This window comes from Pseudopipra pipra, chromosome 2 (assembly GCF_036250125.1).
Source record: "Pseudopipra pipra isolate bDixPip1 chromosome 2, bDixPip1.hap1, whole genome shotgun sequence".
Taxonomy (NCBI): Eukaryota; Metazoa; Chordata; class Aves; order Passeriformes; family Pipridae; genus Pseudopipra; species Pseudopipra pipra.
In genome coordinates, this window is record NC_087550.1 from 22429813 (window position 1) to 22454086 (window position 24274).

The 24274-nt window shown below is 40.2% G+C and overlaps 1 protein-coding gene across 1 annotated transcript; it reads right to left on the reverse strand.

Moving 5' to 3' along the window:
- Positions 1–1038: 1038 nt before the first annotated feature.
- Positions 1039–24212, reverse strand: LOC135409168 (cell surface glycoprotein CD200 receptor 1-A-like). Its single transcript, XM_064644355.1, has 6 exons — positions 19654–24212; positions 6746–7054; positions 5765–6016; positions 4896–4995; positions 4468–4510; positions 1039–3162 (listed from the first exon to the last, which is right to left on the reverse strand). Exons 1-6 carry the CDS (start codon positions 19736–19738, stop codon positions 3040–3042), a joined length of 912 nt encoding a protein of 303 aa, XP_064500425.1. The 5' UTR covers positions 19739–24212; the 3' UTR covers positions 1039–3039.
- Between the last annotated feature and the right edge of the window lie 62 nt (positions 24213–24274).

A 24274-nucleotide genomic window follows, 5' to 3' on the forward strand; every position in this document is an offset into this window, starting at 1 on the left:
GCACAGTGCAAAGAGGAGTAGCAAGTGCCCTGACAGAGAAAGAGGAGTGCAGGAAGGGACTTTCTGCTTTATACCTTCTGTGCTGCTGAGTACAAAGAGTGTATTTGTATACGTGTGTATACATAAGACTCTTAACTCACATTATTTATCACAATCCCAAAGTAAAATCTTTTTTTCTGCCCATAGCAGGTCTGAATGGGGGTAAAGAAAATAATCAACCAGTTAGCTACTTAGCAACGTCCAGGTCTGGAACTTACATGATTAAGCCCAGTGAAATTGCCCTGTAAAGGATCATAAAACCCTACAGCTAGACAGCAGGTCAGCAGGTAATATACTTCTGTAAACATAATATATCATATATAAACTGGCAATAATCTACCTTCAAGAGCTGATTTGTCATAGCATGAACCCCATTTATGGACACTGAACAACATAAACCACTTTCCAGTCCCCGGAAAAAAGTCTTAAGAAGTGATGGCACTCTGTTTTGGGGTGGGAAGAAAGATCACTGGACGGTGTTGTACCTATTTTACATGGGGAAATTCAGAGTATTATGGCTGAGTTGACTGGCTCTCTTCCTTAGTAAGTCACTAGACACTGAGGTTCCTTGAAAACTTGTTTGTAGCTGCTTGATATTCAGCTTTGATCCCTTGCACTCTAAAATGACATGCAGAAATGGAGAAAAGCAATACTTGCATGCAAAGAGCACCTGGACAAAAGTGGCTGTTTCATAGCTGCTGGAGAGAGAATAAATAACCAGCTGTACTGGTTTACATGAGTAACATCAGTTTACATTTAGGAACTGCAATCAATTTAGAAGTCTTAGTGTTTTCTAAGCACTATGTCATGGTCCTTGGGAGCCTAGATCAAAAGAAATGTGTGGCAAAAGACATTTCTGTGATCTAAAGGAAAAATCTAGTTCTTCTGATGCTACAATCAGACCAAGTACCCAGTCAGTCTTCGAAAATACTGAAGTAAGAGGTAGTAAAGAGAGATTTACAAATGCATTCCTTTACTCTTACTGTAAAGTCTGTTCATATTTTAGCTGGAAAGGTATCAGTCCAAAAAGTCTGAGAACTGCTATTATATAGAGGATAATTTATTTGACTTATTCCCAAAGGATATTTTGGGAAGGTGAGAAGAAGTCACCTCAATATGAGATGCATTAAGATATGTAAGCTAATTTGCATACAAAAAAGTGAACTTGCAAGTACATTTAAAAGAATATCAATAAAACATCTAGAACATAAGAACGAAAAAAATCTTCGGTTGTGGTAGTTAAAATAAGTATGACTAGAATTAGCAAGCATTTTATCCTTCTTGTACATAATTGCACTCTCATAGAAAATATATTTTAACTTGTTTTGTGAAATATTTTATGTTTGTTTCTGATAAAAGTAGCCTATGAGATTTGAGTAACATAATTATTTTACAGTATCTTAATGCTAATACTCTTAAGAAAGAGAGAAATGCCATATCTTTGGAGTATCTTATGAAAAAGTAATCATAACAATTATCTGAAATACAGAATTAACATGGAATCATGGAATCATAGAATGGTTTGCATTAGAAGAGACCTTCAGGATCATCTAGTTTCAACCCCTCTGCCAAGGGCAGGGACACCTTCCACTAGATTAGGTTGCTCAAAGTCCCATCCAGTCTGGCCTTGAACACTCCCATGGATGGGGTATCCACAACTTCTCTGGGCAGCCTGTTCCAGTGTCTCACCACCCTCACAGTAAAGAATTTTCTCCTAATATCTAATCTAAACCTAGTCTTTTTTAGTTTGAAGGCATTCCCCTTTGTCCTGTCACTACATGCCCTTGTAGAAAATCCCTCCCCGTTTTCCTTGTGGACTCCCTTCAGGTACTGGAAGGCCACAATTAGGTCACCGCTAAGCCTTCTCTTTTCCAGGCTGAACAATCCCAATTCTCTCAAGCTTTCCTCATACGACAGGTTCTCCATCACTCTAACCACCTTTGTGGCTCTCGTCTGGACCTGCTCCAACATGTCCACGTCTTTCTTGTGTTGGAGACACCAGAGCTGGAAGCAGTACTTCAGATAGGGTCTCACAGAGCAGAGCAGAATGGCAGAACCTCATTCCATCTGCTGGTCACGTTGCTTTTGAAGCAGCCCAGGACACGTTTGGCTTTCTGGGCTGTGAGCACACATTGCCGGGTCAGGTCCAGCCTCTCATCCACCATCACACCCCAGTCCTTCTCAGCAGGGCTGCTCTTGATCTGTTCATCCCCTAGCCTGGATGGATACCATGGGTTGCCCCAACCCATTTGCGGCACCTTGCACTTGGTCTTGTGAAATTCTCATTGGCCCACTTCTACAGCTTGTCCAGGTTCCTCTGGATGGACATATATCCTATAATGGTATCCTATAGTCCTATAGGACTATATCCTATAATGGTATCCTGAGTTATTGAATATGAAACTAACAAGTAAATTAATCATGTTACTGAAGACTCTTTCTTAGTGAATGATCTTCTAAATTTATCACTCATTTCCATTTTCAGAACTGGGTCTTCCCTACCAATATCTTCTGCTAATTGAGGTATTCAGTGATGATTGGTACTTGGGTCACTATGTTAGTAAAGTGTGAATTAGAAAAAGGTGGCTGCTGATTGAAGAGTGTTTCATTTTAGTTCGGAAATAACACTCCTCTGGTCTCCCAAATGTGTGCATCATAGTGTCAAGTGTATCAAAGTTACATTTAGAAGTGACTGACAAAACTAGAACCTCCAGGGCAAGAACAGTAAAGGGAACACTGGTCACAGCATCTATTCCAGGAAAAAACGTGTTATGGGGTCAGTCCATTTTTGCAAGGAACATCACTGTTTCCCTTCCCAAGGAAGAAAGCAAAACAGGGGGGAAAAAATATACCTATAAAGACTCATCGGCAAGCACAGGTGTCTGAACAGACCTAGTGAGCTATGCTGCCCCAAAATCTGAAGAAATCCTCTGAGAAGTTTCTCTATATAACCAGTCTTTTATAAAGTATGTCTTTCCTTTTCCAGTGTTGTTGAATTGTTCATGTTTCAGGCCACAGTTCTTGTGGAAGATTCTGCCCCACTGTCAGATCAGACACTGAGTTGTAAATTATGTTTTCCTTCTGCACGTAAGTAGTATAAGGTTCCACTTCCATGGTGTCATTCTAGCAAAACAAAACCAAAAACTGTGAATGCAAGGAGTAGTTTAGTTTGGCAAAACTCAGCAAGCCTTTGATATCAACTGATGAAAATAACTGGAAAGTAGTGCTCTTGTTTTTATTCCTCTTCAACTCAAGAAAAAGACTCCTCTATTGCTTTTTCTATCAAAGAATATGTGTTGCTTTTTCTGGCAAAGATTTGGAGGGTAAAGCTGACATATTGGTTCACTTGCCTCCTTTTCCTTCCCTTCTACACCACTTATTTTTTTTGCCTGAAAAAAAAAGTTGTGTTAAGGTCTAATTCTCTAGAAAGAGCAATTAATATGCTAAAGTCTTGACTAAAATTGATTCCTCCATCAGTATACAATTTTAGTCTACAGACATGCTAATAAAAGTTACATGATGTGACAGCAAGAACGCCGGTACTTAAACCATTATTTTGCTTTAACGCAACTGCATCTGTCAGCAACAACTTGGAGGTAGGGCAGCAGAACAGCAGGAATAGTAATAACTAGAATTGGCTAAGTCTTTTCAGAAGCTGAAGCATCTTTTTAAGTTGATGACAGAATTTGAGCCTAGCATCTACTTTAGGTGCACAGATACAATATAGTTGTAACACATCTTGTCTGCACAGAGATGCTTTTATTTGGATTTGGCAGCAGAGAATAGAGAGACATCACTGATGAGTGAGTTGCTCAGCTACACAGGAAGCTTCTAACAGCATAGGGAATTCAATAATATCTCCCAGTTTGCAGCTCAGCATTCCTTCCATTGTTTAATAAGATGTTTTGTCTTGAGTCTGGTTGGTTCATTGACTGTGGATTGACCATACTAGATAAAGAGGGACCTTCAAAACTCACACATTATCATTCTGGACATGAAGAGGGACATTCCTTTTCTCCTTCTGTCTGTTAATTTGGTTGTTTAATCTTCTTGTTTACTAATAGTTTTCTTAATATTCCCCAACCCATGTTATTGCCTCCCTTCTTCATTACTGCTTGGACAGGAGTTGTGGTTGGTGTGCCTGATATAATCAGGAAGATGTGGTGGTCATCACTCCTTGCTAAGATAAGGAAGGGCAGTAGCTGAGTGTTTGCTGTTGGAACATGCCTCTAGTGCTCCAAGTCAAAATTATGGTAAAATTAAGCTTTGTTTTGTCCTATAAACAGCTAAGAACAAACATATAGGACACAATAATACCTGCTTAAAGCACAGAGTGAAAATCTATTGTTTTCTCTTTACTGACTATGTTTTCAGGACTACTAGAAGATCCCTGATTTGGTGATGTCTAACCTGCATAATTCTCCTTACCTGTATAGGATCAGTTTCAGGAGGTGTGGTTTTGTGGCACAGTCTGTGAAAAAGAAAGCAAGTGTTAAAGAAATTCTTCCTTAGTCCTATGTTTGGCTGGATCACAGCTTGGTTTCTTTGGTCAGAAACATATGAAAATTTTCTTTTTTTCATCTTTGGGAGTAAAGCCATCTCCTGTCTCTCTCTCCCTGACTTTAGATCCTGAAATTATAGCATCCCGACTTTCTCATTTAGGATGCTTTCTTAGCATTATTCAGTGAAGGTGTGTGCAATGCACAGTGTCTGCAGTATAGAAATATTTGATGAAGTTACTTCAGTTATCCATGGCAGCACAGACTGACAGAATCATATGATTTCAAGACACAAAGAGTACTTTAAGATTTATTCTAGCACTACACGATTTTTCCTTAGCACCCTATCATACATACCTATTGCTGTGGAGCTTGATGTAGTAAATGACAGCCATGAAGGTCATAATGCTCAGAAGACAAAGGGTAATGGAGACATACAGGATAGAGTTCTTTTTGTCTAAACACAAAGAGTTAGTTTGAGTTATATCTTCTTACTACTCATTTTCTGTATTGTTTCAGTATAAGATTAAAGTTGCTTTAGCACATACACACAGTTTCAGCATGCTTGTAAGAGAAATATAATGTCCTTCAGCAGAAGGCAAAGTCAGCAATGAAACACAAATGGAGTCTGTGTCAGAGACAAAAGCAGATCCCACAAATCCCATGGTGGACACTCATGATATTTTTTCACTAAGCCACACCTGAGCCCCTCTCAAGGATTCAGTATTTCTCAGCATTGCAACTCGTGCATAGTTCTCAAAAGCAACAAAAAAATCAAAAACCAGATACCAGAGGTCACAGAGTGTCAGATATTCACAATTCAGAACAAAGTGATTTACTTGTTTCTGCTGGCCACACTAGAGTTGGCTCTCTTTCTGTCTCTTACCATGACATTTAAATTTGCATCTGAAAAAAACCTTGCTGATGTTTCACTTCCGGTTGGTTATGACTGCTTTGTATCTGTTTCCAACAACATTTTCACTACCAAAAGAATGCTATGACACTTATGTGTATCCCTCTTAGGGAAGAAACACTTAGGAAATAGTGTCTAGAACACAAACGAGTGGTGATGTTTCTGGTCAGAGGCAGTTGGGGATGGTACTCTTTTCCTTATAGGACTTCACTGAAGCTTTCTATACCTTTTGTAGATTTTCCTTCCTAGAAGTAATGAGAGTTGAACAAGCTGAACAGGCTTTTGAACAGCAAATGCACAAAGGGAAGCTTACCTGAGGGACAACAGGCTATGGACTTACTCCAGCTCCCAGCTGGGTGGAACACCACACAGGTTGTGTCAGTCACGTTGGTGTCACATGCTGTCAACCTGCTGAGAACAGTCACTGTCCCGTTGTCGTGGCTTTCTTCCTCAAGGGAGGAGTTGCTCTCAAGGAGCCACGAGACCCGAGCAGGCGGCTTCCCTGCCGCTGCCTCGCACACGGGCTTCCCGTGTTCATCACAGAAGAGGCTCAGCCTTGGGGGCACTGCAAAGCACCAGGAAGGGGAGAAGCATGGAGTTAGTTTCCTGCAGCTGGGACAGGGTGTTCTTGTTCTCTACCCAAAACGAAAGCAGTGAAAACAGGAGAATGAGGTTGGAGGTGTCATTCCATGACAACAACATGGATCCAACTCACAAGAGACAAAGATCTTGTCTCTTTTTTCCTTTTGGACAACTTTCTCGCATTCAGGTGAGCCTTACCACAGCCATTCTCCACATCCTCTGTTAGGATATGGGAAATTACTTCACAGCTGTTGTTTCTAACTAGACAGTGGAAAACATGACCACAGAAGAGAGCAGAGCTTTGGGAAATAAGGAGAAGGGAGACCCAGAGACATTATCAATGATATGCATGGCAGTTTATCCAACAAGAATCATGGCTTTGTAGGGACTTTAAAGATCATCTAGTTCCGATGCCCTTGCCATGGTCAGGGACACCTTCCACTAGACCAGGTTGCTCAGAGCCCCATCCAGCCTGGCCTTGAACTTCCAGAGATGGGGCATCTACAGATTTCCTGGGCAGCCTGTTTCAGTGACTCACCACCCTCTCAGTATAGAATTTCTTACTAATATCTAATTTAAAGCTACCCTCTTTGATTAAAAAAAAAAAAGGAGCTCAATTTTTTACTCCCCAGTGCCTCAGGAGAGGAGCTTTGTATGTCCAGGCCCAGACATGGTCCTTTGGAGAACTGTAAACAGGGAAGGAGTTCCTTACCCAGCACAGTCAGGTGGTATGTCCTGTGGAAATTCCCTTCTGGTGTTACAAGTTCACAGATGTAATTTCCCTCCTGGGCTATCCCCACTTGCTGTATCTCAAGCACAGGACCCAGATCTGGTCTGAATTTCCAGTTCATGCTGTCACTGCAGTTTGTTCTGTCTGTTGTGTTTGTATCTGCCCTGTAGCCCAAGTTGCAGGATCCTCCAGCCTTGGGATATATTTTCCATGTTAGCATATTTATATTTGGCTTGAGAGGGCAGGCGAGCACTGAGCTGTCACCTATGGTCACTGACACTTCGTTGTTCCCTGAAGGAGAGAAAGAAGGAGAAGAACATGTGAGATGGTGCTTGGGGGTGTCACTCATAGTACTGAAGTTGAGGTCAGTGCTTCACAGGGAAATGTCTGCAGTGGTACATGCCAGCATGAACCGTGTCTGTGCTCATCTGCAAATTGTCTGTCATCTCACACTAGAGCTGTGGATTATGGAGCCAGTGGCCTGTCACAGCCTACCCTCTGAATACCATCAACAAATTTCCCACTGGGGTTCCTCTTAGTGGATAAGACTGGATATTGAAGGAGGACCCTAATCCTTCCCATTGCCTTGGACAGTTCGTCATCTGAAATCTGCCTCTATTGGCAAATTCTTCAGATTTGCAACTCCTTTGGGTTGCTCACAGGGCGGTTGCCACTAACAGAAAATGGAAAAAATAGAAATATGACTATTGCATTTGGCCACATGATAATGACTTTTCTCTGGAACTGTTGCGACCAACAGAGTAAACAGCTTTTACTTCTGCATTCATACAAAATCCAAAACTGTGGGCAAAGGCATTTTCTACACCTCTTAGACATGAAAAAAAGCACAAATAACAGTGGTGGAGCTTTGTGCAGAGGAAGGATTTTGTCTTGTGTCTCAGGGATGTCTTTTCATCTTCGGAATCTTTGTGAACATACACATTTACACTGTGAGTGTACATAATGTGTACATATGCATTCACACTGTGGCTGTACTGTTTTTACTGCAGCAGTTCCCATATAACATGAATGTAAGTCCTACCCATCTTTGTGCCAGGCACACAACTATGAAGGTGTAAAATGTGCCCATATCCTTGTGTCTCTTGCTTGATAGGCTGAGATAACAGAGGAACCTTATTCAGTTGATGTGTTAACATGTGTTGACAGTGAGTATGGCTTGTTCTTGAATTCTGTTTTGCAATTGCTGGGAAACGCTCTTTTTTTTTTTTCTTTCTAGACACTGAGTCTTCTTTTAAATTTTAAAAGATGACTATTGCTGGGAGACAGGAAATACTTCTTTTCTGGATCCATGAACTATGCATTTGAAGCCACCAGATGAAAAGTTTGGACCTAGTCCTCTCATTCTTTTTGGTAGTTATCACACTGGTTATTTAGGGGTGGAGAGCCAGATCACTATTATGGCTCCTCTGTGTATTGCATTTGTTCAAGACAAGTTGCACCTCAGGATTGCTTTTTATTTTCTTATGAGTCCCTGAATTTCTTTTTAGCCAAGAAACTAATTTGCCTGGAATTTCTTCTTCCATAAGCTTTCAGGATGGATTATTTTTTTCACATATTGAGCATAAGTCATGCTCTAATTCTTTGTATTGACCAGATTTGGGACACCTCATCTACCTGTGTCTTCAGCTGATATATCCAAGGGTCAGGTTTCTAGCCCAAGATTCATTTTGCTATTTCCTTGACCATTGAAGCCTCTCAACATGATGCCACCTTTAGGACAGTTGGTTCTTTTGCTTTGTTTCAATTACTCACATTGGGACCATTTCTTTTAAGAAAGTATTTTGTGATGGGTTTTGTTTGCAGGTAAGGTACCTGTGGGTGAGCATTCCAGGATGAGAGGAAAGTTACCTGTAACTGTTCTTCAAGATGAGTTGCTTGTATGTGCACTACTGTTGCCTACACTTTCACAGGCAGCCCACCCTCCTTTGTGAGGCACTTGTGAGACAAAGAAAACAAAAGTATGAGGCACAGGTTGTAAACCGGTGTGAAGAGGAGGTGAGGGAATGGGACTTTTGTGTCCTTGGGCTCCTGCTGAAATTAAAACAAGCAACCTTCAAAATTCACAATGTACGTACATGTTTAAATAACCACCTGAAGAAGACTTGTTGCCAGTAAATAATCTTTCTTTTTCAAAATCTCCTAGGTGCAACAGTTAATGAGTTAGTAGGAATAATACCCACAGCTGTCATCCAAGAAGCCTCCATTTACCACCTCACTCACTTCCTCCTTTAATAGGTCACAGTTAACCTTTGGGACCACAAACCATTGATGTCTCAGTTCTCTGTGTCTCTGGTGGAACCTGAGTTCTTCTTTCCTTGGGCTGAGTAATAGTTTCAGTGGCATTCTGAAAGCTGCGTGTGAGGAAAAAAATCAGAGTACTACTTTCAAACCATGCATTAATCTGGATGGACAACAGATGTTAACAAACCTGATTTGTGCTGAAAAATAAGTTTTTCACAAGTTATTCCAAAAATGTTAAACCCCTCCACAAACCTTTCAACAGATATACTAAAGCAGCAATTGAAAATTCAGCTGGATATACAAAGGATTAGAAGGCCTAATTTTTGTGTGATTAGTCAAACCTTTGTCAGTCTTCTTCCAAGGTACCAGACCTGACTTTGTTGTTCCACTACCGCCTACCCAGATCTGAAATCCTATTACCTCTGTTGTCTAGCACAATGTGAAGCCCAGTTCCTGAACATTCACAATGCTATAAGAAATGGTCTTAATGAGCATCAGCTTTAAATCATTAGTCAAATCACTGGCCTATTTGAGAAAACTACAGTTGGTTTTACCTTAATAATATTGTCTGAAATCTCATTATCTTCTTGAATCTAGGTGAATGAAACCTTCCAGGTCAAACACATTTGCTTCTGTTTGACTGTGTTCTCGGGAAATGATTTCCAACTTGCAAAATGAAGACAGTTCACTGCATTTTCACTTCTTACATATTCCTTTAAAGGTTTTTGCCCTTTCATTTTGTAGATAAAGTATCCTTTGGGTGAATACGCTTCAACTGTTGACAGTGTATTTTTCTGCTTAATGGCATTTCAAGAGAATGTGAGGTGTGTGTCTTAAACTCAGATGATTTTACCAGGAGTGGAACTGAAGGAAGCCTTTTGTCTCATGAGAGTTTCTGGATGAGTTCAATGAATGTCTCTGAAAATTGGAGAACAAAGTATTTCCTCTCCTAGTTTAACATTGCCAAGAGTCTCAGAGCTCCGAGTCGTGCACAGTGTGGCTTACCTCATCTGAAAATGACTAAGCAAACCTTAACATTCAAACAGCTTGTGTGTTAGAGATGGGGTTTTTTTGGATAATGTGTGCAAATGTTGAGCAAGAATGACAGTGTTGTGCAAATTTAAGTGTGTACGCTTTTATTTGCATTTTAAAGCAACATCATTTTACTTGTATTTCAACTCAGCATCTCCTAAAGCAACTCGTTGTAATGCTTAAGTTCCCCAAGATAACAGCTTGCACACTTCAAGGCTGTAAAGAGGCAGTGAAAGTGGTGCTTTCTGCTGTGCCTTTCTGTCATATTCTCCTCTGAATGAATCAAGTACCATTGACTTCAAATAAGAAGCCACATCAGTCGGCTTAAAATGTGCTGAATCAAGTCTAAGTACAATTTTAGGTTTACAAGAAATTCAGAAGGCTTTTGCTAAGGCAAGAGCTTTTCCATAGATGGCAGATTAATTTGTAAAAAATCTTATTAATCCTACCCTTATACACATCCTCCTACTTTTGTAAAGAGGCCTTATAAACACAAAAGTTTAAATTGTTTCAACTTTACTGAACTCCTTCATTGCTAGAGTGCAGGTAAGTGGCATTAACACAAATACGAATTGTGAACTTTCTTCCTTGATTTGCTTCTTTTCTCATACATGCTGCTATAAACATGATCTTTAGACTTCTTTTACGGAAGAAGAATGCATATGCTAGAAGTCCTGAAAAGTTTGATTTATTTATGTTTCTGAAATGACTTTGACAACCTTCTCTTATGGTGGAACAGGGATTGTTTTTATCTCTGTAGAACAGAAATATATTATTAGGAGGAAGTGTTATATTATGACCCTATCAGCCTGTTAGCATTCTCCCAAGAACTGTCTCAAACTCCTACTGTCTTAGTTTTAAAGGCAGGGAAAGAAAAAAGAAGGTAAGGGTGCAAGGCATAACTGCAGAGTCTGCACCTGTTTTGATCTTCCTCTGGTTCAATGTGGCATGGAAGCATTTTGTGTCAGCAAAGTGCTCTGGATACCCCCTAAACTGAGTCCCAAAAGTGGCATAGCCAGGCTGATAGTTCTGCTGGGCATTTGCTCAGTAGCCCTTCTTGTCATCATGTAGGTAGTTACAGTGCTTCCATTTCTATGGATGCTCACTCATTACCGTGTGGTGCAGAAATCTTCCAGCATGCTTGCTATTCTCCCAATAAAGCATATGCAAAAAGAGAGCTCAGCTTCATTTTACCACAGAGTGTAGCAATAAGTTCAGATAATTCAAGGTTTTGAACTGTGGTGAGCTAAATTCTTGTCACTCACAAGCAAAATAGGACTGGGCCTGGGTAACACTTGATGGGAAGCTTCCAAACCGTGAATAATAATGTCAGCCATTTTTCATTACAGTTTCTGATGAAAAAAGGATTTGCCTTTCTTTCTATTTCAAGATAAAATATAATCTCAGAAAATGTCAAAACTTGCTGGTTTTTACTAGAGTTGGTTTTATTTAAAAGCACTGCAAAATGTATATTCTCAGAAATTAATATGTAAATAGTTAAGGAATCCACCAGCACAAAGACAGTTTTTTGAATAGATATAATCCTCATCCCTATCCTGTCCTTCCTGGTCAGTTTAGCATTTCCTCCAATTTAGAGATGTTGCTAGGACAAGTTGGACTGAAGTTGGACATGTTCTGCTTTCTCTTTCTAGTGAGCATCCCAAAAGCCATCTAAGTCTCTAAAAGTATATTTTGTTAGATCAGAAACCAATATGCTAGCATGTGACAGTTCTGCAGGGAACCCAGAATTGCTAGCTATACTTATGAAAATGAAAGGACTGAAAATAAATCTCCCCTGCTCTCTGTGCCCCCATAGAACAGGTTCTTTCCCTCATTCTTCTCTTGTACTCCATAAGATTTTGGTGACTTTTCAGGCTGCACATTTTTCACATGATCTCTTCTGAGCAACTTTTCCATAACTTCCATTACATTCCTGTGGGTCTACTCCAATCCAGCCCTTTGCCAGGATCTCCCTATATGCTTTCTTTGCCCTCCTTATGCTGCTTGCTCCAGCCTGCACTCTTGGATATGTACTCAGCAGCTCTGAGGGAAGACACAATCTCTCCTTTCCTCCAAGAATTTCACTAAAGCTAAAGGATGTATATCTACTCTGCAGGAAAACTAAACAAACAAAAATATTTCTTGTGGTTAAACCCCAGCTGGCAACAAAGCCCCTCACAGCCACTGGCTCCCTCTCGCTCACTCTTCCCACAGTGAGACGGGGGAGACAATCAGAAAAGTGAGAAAACTCACAGGTTAATAGTTAAAGCAAAAGCCACGCGCACAATCAAAGCAAACCAAGGAATTCCCACGGGCAGGCAGGCAGCCACCTCCAGGAAAGCAGGGCTATATCATGAGCAGTGGTGACTTGGGAAGACAAACACCATAGGTCCTAACATCCCTCCTTCCTTCTTCTCCAGGTTTTATGTGCTGAGCACGATGCCATATGGTGTGGAATTTAGTGTTGGTCATTTGGGGTCAGCTGTCCTGGCTGTGTCCCTTCCCCACCTCTCGCTGGTGGGGTGGGATGAGAGGCACAAACGGCCTTGGCTCTGTGTAAGTGCTGCTGAGCAATAATGAAAACATCCCTGTGACATGAACGCTGTTTCCAGCAGAAACCCAAAACATAGCCCCATAGTAACTATTATGAAGTAAATTAACTCTATCCCTGCCAAAACCATTCACGGTATGCCACTGTTAAAGAGGAAAGGTTCAGTGTTACAAGTGTTTCGATTCTGACCTGTCACTGCACCGCTGTTTTCTAGAATGGTGCTTTCATAATGTAAAATGGCTAATAGTCATTTGCTGAAGTTTCCTCCATGATAGCTGCTTGGTTTATGACCAGTGCATTAGGGCATATATGCCATACATGTCAGCATTTGTCTATTCAAACAAAGGCTCGGAAACAAAACAGCATATTCCACAGCTCCTTCTTTCAAGATGAAATCCCATTTTATAGCTGACAGGTTGTCAGTGCAGCAAAGGCCTCGTTCTCTGTGGGCCTGCAAGAAACAAGTGATTTGAAGAGGTGTGAGCTATCGGGCTCACTTCTGTGCAGCGCTAACTGTAGGATGGTAGTTAAATGTCAGTACTGTTAACTATTTCATTGCACATAAGAGAGATTAAATGAAGAGAGATTAAATATATCTACATATCTTTTGTAAACAGCTTCTCATTTTCAGTAGTGTTCTTCACAAATGAATTGACTCCGGAAAACAGCAATCATTTTTTCTGTTAGCCAAAAGGAGCAGAACTTGTGAATCCGTGCTGTCTGTCACATCTAATTATTAACAATAATGCTATGCTATCCCTCATTTTCTCTCCTTGACTATTGAAGAAGACTTCAAGCCATGTTTGAGAAGGTTCTCAAGCTCTATTCCAGTGCACATTCCAATGGACTGACAGATTCCACTTCTATGTTTGAAAATGCATATATCCTTTCTCAGGAAAAACAAACTCAGTTGAAAAGTTCACATTTGTGTTTCCAAAACATGTTGACATGCTAAAATAACAAAAATATCGTCATGCAAAGATTTCTGTAATTTGAAAAGACTGGGGGAAAAGACTTTGCTCTGTTTTTTCAATGTGGTTTATGTAGTGTGTTTGACAGCTGTCATGAATAACTAGTGGCACCAGTTTCAATGCAGTGTCACTTATTTAGTCATTTCTCCTGTTTCTCAGAGACTTGCTTGCAATAAGGGAAGAAAGAAAGATTTTAAAAACAGGAAAATTTGATTGTGAAGCCACTACAATTTTGAGGGGAATAACTACAAAATCAGAGAGAGCTACACAGCTTGAAAGTGCTTTTAATTGCTTTCAAACAGGAAAGATTTCTAGCTTCTGTTATTCTTCATAGCAGGTTTTAACCCACAATAGAACTTTTTCTTGCCTCCAAAATGACTCAAGTTCCGTGACAACCTCTTCTGAAACTTAGCTGCTAAAGAGTTTTTCACACTGTAAAGGGATTTCTTCCTCAGCCGTGTTTCTCAGACATCCTATTGAATCTTTATTTCTTACAGTAACAATTTACCACAGCATCTCCCCCTTACACCCCCTGTGGATTGTGACGTATTAAACTCAGAGGTATAATGAACTGAAACAATGATCATACCAGAAGCAAACTACCAACTGTATCTTGGAATGAATGTGTTATATGAGTCATAACAAGTAATAATCAAAAAGGCAGCACCGGACGATTGAAAGAGGTCAGATACAACACTGAGTTCTGCATCTGTTTTCCCCTTCTAAGTTCCTGTGACACTTAGCAAGGCTTGTGTGGAGTAAAGTGAAAGATAAATAGAAGTGCTTTGTACTAGGGTAGGAATTGCTAACGTACTGACAGACTTTTCTACATCATAGCTTTGTGACTCTGAAAACAGAGTCACAACAGGACAGAGTGTAGGCTAAAAACCAGTCCTGTGTTTCGGGTGAACACTAAGTAGTTCAACTACTCTAATTTTCATGATAGAAATACATGAAATAGCTGACCTGAGCTCATATGACTGTTTCTTGAAACTGAGATCATAGCTTTTTCAGCATGGATGTATCTTTAAAGGACACATCAGAGACTTATACCTTAATCATTAGTTTCACACTCACGCTCTTTTATCCATACTTATCATTATTTCTTGAAAATATCTCCTATTTCCATTTCCTTTAGTTAGGCTTTTTTCTTATCTTCAGATATCCTTTTCTTCCTCATAGTCGAATTATTATTTTGTTCTCCTTTTAACACATTTCTTTTCTGCAACTATTACCATGTCACTTGCAGTGCTTTTCTTGCCCCCATTACTGTGTCATTCTTTCTTGCTGTTTCATACAAGCCAAAATAGCAAACTTACACACTTTGTCACTGTTTTTCCAATATGAAGTGCCCACAGCATGGCTGGATTTTTTTTTTTTTATGTTGCAAACTTCAATATGGCTTTATATGTTGCAGAGAGGTGAGGACACTGACAGAACTCAATAATGATCCCAAGGTTTCAGTCTTCCCATTCAAGGTGGAATATACCTTTGCATTCACCAGTTCCAGTTTTTCATTTTTCTATGATCTTTCAATTCTATTAAGCTATCTCTAGTATAATTTCAAGCAGTCATTCAAGATAGCTAATTTTGAAGGAAAAGAAAAGATGTTAAAGCACACCTAATTAAGAGATGTGGTTTGATACAGTGTCATCTTGAAAAAAATTAAGCTGAAGAATAGAAGGACAACTGAAGGGAAACATGACGGATTAAGAACTGGATTAAGGAGAGAAAGCAAAAGCAGTGTTAAAAGGAGGTGTCAAGTTGAAAGTAGCTTGCTAATAATGTTTCTCAGCAGATGTTTTTTGCCATAATTGCATTTAACCTTTTTACTAATGGCATTGGCTGTTTGAGGAAATTTGTTAAAAGCAGGAAGAATGTAGTGTTACTAGTATAAAGAATTGATATGTCATACAAAAAGGACCAGTTGACCTTGATGAGTAGAATGACAGATGTGTGCTGAAATTCAGCAGCTCAAAATGTAATAATAATAAAAATAAGTAGTATTACAAATTTAGACTGGAACTTAGAATAGAGAATCTTGCCTCAATCAGGATTAAAACCAGCCTTTCAATAAAGTGGGTGCTTTTTTTGGTGCTCAAATTGTTTATGAAAAGTGTTTTGTGATACGTCTGCAAAAAAAAAAAAGGCAATTTAATTTCATTTCAGCACTGCAATTTGATCCCGTGATTCAGTGATTACTCTCAATTAAATGGGTTATGTCTCAATATAAATATGACTTTCTAGAAAAAAAGGATAGATACACTTCTTTAATGAAGGAATTTGTTGGTGTTTAAATGATGTGTCAGTCACGCAGCCTAGAGAACAAACACCGTTGGCCAAATCCTCAGCTGATAATAAATCATCACTGAGCTTAACAAGCTGCCACATATTGTATCAGCTTGGTTGTAAACTTTGAACTTGGTATGGCAACTTCTATGTGCAAAGATCTTTGTCCTTGCAGAATTTGAGCTGGAATGGATGAGGGGGAAAAGGATTTATACTGGACAACAAAATGCCTTGGGTAGTATTTCTTTACGAGTAGTGCTGTGACAACATCTGTAACAAAGTGCCTCCAACTTCTCAGTATAGAAACAGATACAGATTGTTTTGTATTTGGTTCTGCATGCTGAACTGCATTATTTGGTTCTGCATTACTGTCTGCCACATGAGAAGGAAAACAGAAAAAGTACTGTTTATTTGTGCTTGAGAGGCGTTTTCCTGCTATTCTAAACAAAAAATAGATCATTGACTGCAAACAGCAGCTTGTATGCCTTCTTTTTCATAGTTTGCAGAAAGCAGATAAGGGACTGCTATGAAAACATGGCTATAATCTCACTTTTATATAGTTAAAATCTCAGTCATACCTTGTTTAGTCCTTAGCTTTAGCATAGTGGTTTTTGTCCTAGCATTTTCTTATTCAATACAAAGATAAGGCAGCACAAGAAGATCCTCTATGCTTGTTTTCTTATGAATGATTGTACTTCTAAATACAAAATATACCAACGGTGAGTTTTAAGTAGCACATACCTCTACAAGTGCATTCACAATTAAAGCAAATCTGCTTGCTTTGTAGTTCATGGAGTATGTGATCAGCTTGCAAGACTGAGCTTCCTTTTTTCCATGGTTTTAACACATTCAGATGCAAATGCTTTCAATGTGTTTGGACCACAGTACAGCAAAATGTTGGTATCACAAGGATGTGCTTTGAAGATTGAACTATGGCAATTTAGATGTGTTCTAAGAAAAGTTTTGCTTAGTGGAAATTCAGTACGAAATTCTGTTTTAAGAATATGGGTGAGAAAACCCATCCATTAGGATTCAGATGTTTTTAGGGTAAAAAAAGTCAGAATGATTCCAGCACATAGTCCCAGGGGGCTGCAAAAAAATAGTGAAATGGAGACAACTGTAAGATTATCATAATAGTTTTTTAGGCTATGATTTTTTTTGTATCTAGTGCAAGACTCCATCACAAACTAGAAAAGAAGTCAACAGAGACAGAAGCAGTGAAACACAGTACAACAGAGACATTAAAAACACAATAAAACACTAGTACCCTAGTGAAAAAGAATTTACCAGCTTTATTAAGGAAAGAAACTAAATGACAGCAGTAGCATTCAAGAAGGTTAAGTATGTAGGTAAACTTGAACTGTACCTAGGTTGCTCTGTAAATCAACTTCACTTTTATTCATCTCATGCTCTGTAATTCCAGCACCAATACAATATTACTGACTTCGGTTTTTTTACTACTGATGAAACTGAACAACCGTAGAGAATCACATCTCCTTACTGACAATGGATGTCTTGCAGCTTCCTCTGGAGCACTTGGACATATCTATTGTCACAAGATACAACTGCAGATGCAGGATTTAACAGCCCAACACTGCAAATGTTATTTCAATAAAAAGAGATCTGTTGCAGGAACTTCTCATGGAAGATCTTGCCTTTTCTTACCACTTTCCTTTGGAGTATGTACAAAACCACTTGAGTTGTTCTGTGTGCTAGAAATCTTCAAAGCATTACCAAAAAGATTTTTATTTTCTCTACCACTACTGTGAGGATTGCCACAACATGATTGTTAGTAGAGATCATGCATCTGCAGCCTCACTAGCGTATTATCCAATTCTACCTGAGGGCAGATGCAACAATTATGAAGCAACCTCAGCCTTGCTTCTGAGCTGCCCCTTCTGCTGTTGTAAAAACTAACCCAATCATACAAAACAACTTACTAAGGAAATGTTAAGGAAAATGTTAATGGAGATAAAGCCTGGTTACACACAACAGTTTTTGCATAACCTTATTTAGATTAGAGTAGCTTGCTCTAATGTTCAGAAAGGGGGACACAGTTCCTTCTGAGCTTCATGTAGTACTAGAATTCTCTGGATAGAATGCACTCATTGGATCAGTTTGACATATTTAGCCTGTGATCTCTGAAGAAAAAAACCCCTTGTCACTAGATCTTGCTCAGAAGAATCACCCTAATAATGAAGGAAACAAGTTTAAGAGCAGTGTTAGCTAAAAACTTCCCATCAAATGTGGGCTGCTTTTTATTGGGAGCAGGATGCGGGTAGCGGGGGAGGTTTCAGGCATGAAATTACATTTTAACTGAACACCTTTTTCTACATTCTTTGAAGGGCACCATAGTCGATTAACCAAGACACCAAGAAGTTGAAATAGAAATACCATTGGGTGAAAAATATCGCCTTTTTGGCATTGGACTTTTTAAAATATTTCCAGCAAAGTCAGTTTTCAAAAAGAATTTTTGCCAAGTTTATTCCCCTTTTTCTCCCCATTTTCTTCAACATTTTGTGGTGTATTCATACTCCTTTACTTTTCGAGCAGCTATATTCAAAAATATTGGCTGTCTCTGATGCTTACCATAATCTATCTGCATGATCTTGAGCAGGTTCCTCAGTATTCTTTTGAGATAGTTCTTTATCTACAGGAAAGGGACAGGGTTTTTTTCCTCCAGTGTACCTGTTGTGAGGTTACTGATACAAAGTTTAATAATTTTTGTGAAGTATTTCAATTTTTTCCAATGGGTAGCACTGAGGTAACTACTTGGGATCTTTCATTTCCACACACACACATTACAGACAGGTATTCTGTCACTGCCAACAATGACTGCATCTGTTTTGCTTTAAAATATCATGAAGGAGACATATTTATTTTCTGGCCAAGTGGAATGGAATAACTCATGTCCACACAGTTTAGTTCTTCTGTCTATAATAGGAATGGACACATGCACATTACATATTATTCAGAGATGTCTCTAATTTAATCTGGATCTCACAGACCTATCTGCCTTCTCCCTCTATGCATAGACAATTTAGGCTTCTGGAACTGCTGCCCAAATTCCTAGATCCACTACCAAGTTCCCGGCATGCTGTGTGGTGTCTGGAAGAGCACAGGCTCTAGAAATGCAAGTGAGCAGTATGTGGGAAACATTAATTGCTGTAGCTAAACAGTATTAAAACTAAGTCAACTACAGTAAAAGACAGAAGTTTTGGAGTGCCACTGCCTTTGGCACAAAAGCCTTTCCCAACTTGATACTGGGCATGCCCCTTAGCCTCAGAACAAAATTGTAGAAGCTGCTCCCTACTGTCAGAGCATCGGGGGGTCTTCCACTACTTCACAAAAGATGCAAGAGATTCCTGCCCTATTTCAGAGTACCTGCAGCCTCTCTTCAGCAGAAACTGCATGTCCAAAAGCTTCACGTTCACAAAAACTTTGTCTGGCATATTTTTAATACGTTAAAAGGATCAGTTTCTCAGATTATGTGGATTTTGAGTTGTCAATAAAAAGGCTTTTTGTGACAAATGTTACATTCCCAGCTGAGGGCCACTAAATAGTTTTCTACATTGAAGTCACAAGGATAATGCCTGGCAGCTTCGTGACCACTAAGAAAAGAGGAACAGGACTGGATATTGGGAAAGCATGTTTTAGTTGTGCTCCATAATTTTCAGCACTTAATGAGAGCCACAGAGCAATGAATAGCTTCTACAGAAAGAAAGTAGCTGTGCATATTCCCCAATCTTATATCCCAATGGCCAGTTGGTTCCAGTTAGACTCACCTCCTGATCTCATAACAATGATGGTGAGCAGCACAAACATATACACAGTCTTCCCAGAAATCTTCATGTTGGTTCCTGCTTTCATGCCTTAGGCAGCTCCGTCACTCCATCCATCCCGACACCAACCTAACTGTGGTCACGGGGAGCGTTTATTGCCTGCCAGTGCACCCTCAGCAGTCGGTGTCAAGTGTTTCCTCTCTCCCTTTCCAACTCCTCTCTTCTAGCTGTGCATGCTCCTGATCAACTGGCTCCTCAAAGCTGAAGAGGTTCCTCCTTCTGACTTTTCAGAGCACTAAGCTTCCTGTGCTGAGAGCCTGGGTGAACACTGAGGAAGCAGGCTGAGCAGTTCTGCCTTCCGTTCATTGGCTCTCCTCGGGAGGCTGATAAGTGAAGATAAACCCTGCAGCAGAGTTCAGAAAGGGTAAAAGCAGAGGACATTATGCAAGGCTGAGTTTAATATCAAAAAGGAAATGTTAGTCTTGGGAAGCTAGAGAGAAACTTATTCTTCATGTTTGTCATGTCTGTTACTACTACTACTTCTTTGACACTTCTTTGGCACTACCTCCAAGACAATTCTTCCTTGTATCTTCCTCAAGAGAAAAAAAAAAAAAGCAGTCTCAAACCTTTTCTGTAATTGACATTTTTAATCATTTCTTTCTTAGCTGCTGGCAGCACAGTTCTCATCTTGAACAACAAGTCTATCCAGACCCTGAGAACAGAAACTGAGTTTTGAGGGGAAAGAAAAGTCTATTTTAAATTCTATTCAACAGAAATGAGACAGAAACTGAAGGTGGCCTACATCTTTCACTTAAAAATTGGTTTGTTTGGGGATTTTTTTCAGAATACTTTCATGAGGGTTGTTTTAAAATAATACTGTACCTGTTTCTACACTTCCTCACTGAGCTACTAATTTCAGATTCAGAGTTCTGTCTCCCTTCTTAAGCCACAGCACTTCCCCAGTACAGTTCTGTGGGTCAAGGAGAAAAGAGGCTTCAGCTTTTTGTCTTGTTTGAAAGCTAGGAGTCAGAGTAATTACCACTGAGGACAGAGACATAAGAAGTAAATACAGAAAACAGATCAAAGTTGGCAGGAAATGAACTGCTCAGGCATTAGGACTGCACACCATGTTTGAACTCTCTTGATGACAGCAGTCTGATATTCTGGTAATTCTGTTTGATCAGACTGGTGTTCCAAAATTGTCTGCATTGATGTTCACTGGAATGGAGGAGTGTGAGTTAAGGTCTTATGTAAATAAGTAAAAAAAAGAGTGATAATGATCATGTAAAGAAAATAATGTAAGACACAAATTTAGCTGGATCATCTTGGTCCCAGGATCATCTCATTTGCTATAGTTTTTTGTGGGAGGGTGTTCTGCATATTTTCCCCCCTTGATTTTTTAAATACAATATCACATTTTGACACTCCTCTGCTTTTCAATGTGCTATTTTCAGTAACATTGGTTTGTTTTCTGAGTATTTATCATTGACCTTGGAATTAGTAATGCATGTGAATAGATATCATAGCTCTATTTTAGACAAGGGCGTGGAGAGGAAGAAGAGGTCTTTTTGTAAGTAGAGATTAAGATAGATACAAGGCTGGAGAGAGAACATGTAATCAGTATCAGGCCTCCAAGGTAAAAGAAATGGTGCTCAAATTTGATGCAAAGACAAGAGGAAACTAAGGTGGTATAAATGTGCAGATGTAGTGTATTGGGTACAAGATTGCTGCATAAATATAAAAATTTAAAATATTCAATGGGATAGAGGAGATTTTGGAAGAGAACAAACTCTCTTTTAAACAAGAAAAGTCCTACTTTAAATTGTCATCATGAAAGATCTTTGCTACAGGAAATTCATTCAGAACCAGAAGTTAGACAGATGGATTCTTTTGGTAAGAAAATATTATTTAAGATGCCATTAAGACTCTTTGGGAGCAACTTCTGGTTGAAGGCAGCAAAACTTGGGAAGTGTCACAGAAGTCTGCGGCAGGACATGACAGGAAACATAAGTTTACCACAAGAAGTGACGAGCACTTTATTTCTTAGTCACAGGAGCCTGTTCCCTAACTTGCACAATGAGAGCCAGGATCCCATGACATAGAATTCACAGGATCCTAGAATGGTTTGGGTTGGAAGGGACCTTCAAGATCATCTCTTCCAACCCTCCTGCCACACGCAGGGACACCTTCCCCAAGAGCAGGTTGCTCAGGGCCCCATCCCTTTGAATACAGCCAGGGATGAGGCACCCACAACTTCTCTGGGCAAAATCTGTTCCAGTGTCTCACCACTCTCACAGTAAATAATTTCTTTCTTATATCTAATCTAAATAAATACCCTCTTTCAATTTAAAGCTGTTCCCTCTTGTCCTACCACTACATTCCCTTGCAAGCTCCCTCTCCATCTCTCTTGTAGGCCCTCTTTAGATACCGGAAGGCTGCTATAAGAACTCCCCAGAGCCTTCTCTTTTCTAGGCTGAATAACCCCAACTCTCTCAGCCTGTCTTTATAGTACAGGGGCTCTATATCTCTGATCATCTTTATGAACATCCTCTGGACTCGCTCCAGCAAGTCCATGTCTTTCTTATGTTGGGGACACCAGAACTGGATGCAGTACTCCTTGTGGGGTCTCACCAGAGCAGAGCAGAGGGGGAGAATTACCTCCCTTGACCTGCTGGCCACACTGCTTTTGATGCGGCCCAGGATGTGTTTGGCTTTCTAGGCTGTGAGTGCACACTGATGGGTCATGTTGAGCTTCTCACTCACCAACACCTCCAAGTCTTTCTCCTCAGGGCTGCTTGCCCTGACCCAGGTGTGGGACCATTCACTTGGCCTTGTTGAACTTCATGAGGTTTGTACAGGCCCAGCTCCCAAGCCTGTCAAGGTCCCTCTGGATGGCATCCCTTCCCTCCAGCATGTTGAACACACCACACAGGTTGGTGTTGTTGGTAAACTTGCTGTGGGTGCACTCAGTCCCTCTGTCCATGTCGCCAACAAAGATGTTGAACAGCACCAATCCCAATATCAACCCCCGGACGAACACCACTCATTACTGCCCTCCACATGGACATGGAGCCATTGACCACAACTGTTTGAGTGTGACCATCCAGCCAAATCCTTATCCACCACGTAGTCTGTGCCTCTCCAGTTTACAGACAAGGATGTTGTGTGAGACAGTGTCCTGTGCTATGTACAAGTCCAGGTAGATGACATCAGTTGCTCTTTCCTCAGCCACCATTGCTGTAACCTTGTTGTAGAAGGCCACCAAATTTGTCAGGCACTATTTGCCCGTAGTGAAGCCATGTTGGATGTCAAAAATCACCTTTTTATTTTCCATTTGCCTTGGCGTAACGTCCGGGGGATCTGCTCCATGATCTCGCCGGGCACAGAGGTGAGAATGACCAGTGTGTAGTTCCCCAGGTCTTCTTTATTTCCCTTTTTAAAAGTGGGGGTTTTGTTTCCCCTTTTCAGTCAGCGGGAACTTTACCAGACTTCCATGACTGGTCCTGAGAAAGACCAGAGTGGGACAGAGGATGACCCAGATGGAGAAATAATGCATGTAGAGGAGTGAAACTTGTCTGGTTTTGCTGGCTGCATCAATTAGAAGTGTGGTGTGCATTTGATGGAAAGGAGAAAAAGTGGAAATAAAACTGAAGCCTGAGACGTAGTTGAGGATGAAGACATTGTCAACAAAGTGCAACTAAGGATACATTTTCAGTAAGTTCCCATTTCCACACAGCAGTAAAGTCAAGCACTGTTTGTTTAAGGTGCTATGCAGAACCATCACAGCCTTGCTGGAGACTGAACTTTCCCTGTCTTCTCAGTTCCGAGAGCACAGATCTAGGTTCTGCCTGTGGTTTTCATTGTGGGTTATTGCAGAACTATTTTATGTTAATTATCATAATGTCATCAGATATTATTTGACAGTCTCTGTGATCTGCTCTGTTTGAAGTGGTTTTACTCAGCTTAAAGTCCTTGCTGACAGCAGATTCCATGCCAGTAACTCATTCAGCAAGAAGTGCAGGAGCTGTGTAAAGCTGAATTTTAATCAGCAAGGTGCAGACAAAAGTTCATTCCAGGAACTTCAATTCCAATGGTGACAGGAATATCAGAGTGCTAGAGCCCCATCTGGTACAAACTTAAGCTGGCCTGGTCTTGTTGACTTCACATGAAGCTACCATGACTTTCTCCATGTGTAGCTGGCTGTAGCTGGCTTCCCGCCAAACCCCACAGACTACAGAAGAAAAGCTCCCAGAAGAGAGAGAATAAAAAAAATGGAATAGCAAGAGCTATACAAAAAATATATATATTTTACATATATTACAGATATACAATTAAGGTGCTATGTACATATGAACACAGGAACCCCAAATCGCTCCCAAAAGGGAAAGAAGGGAAAGGAAGGGGGAAAAAGGACATAAAGGGACAAAAATGGACAAAACCAAAACAGGTATGCACAATCGAAAAAACCCAGTAACTAACAAAATAAAGAACTAACAGAATCTCACCACTTCCCTTGAGAAAAGCAGGACAGCTGGACGCGGCCCAGCACTTCTCCCCTCACGCATGGCAGACAACAGCAGACGCTGCAGCCTCAGCTCCAGATAAGCAAGATCGAGACAGGGAT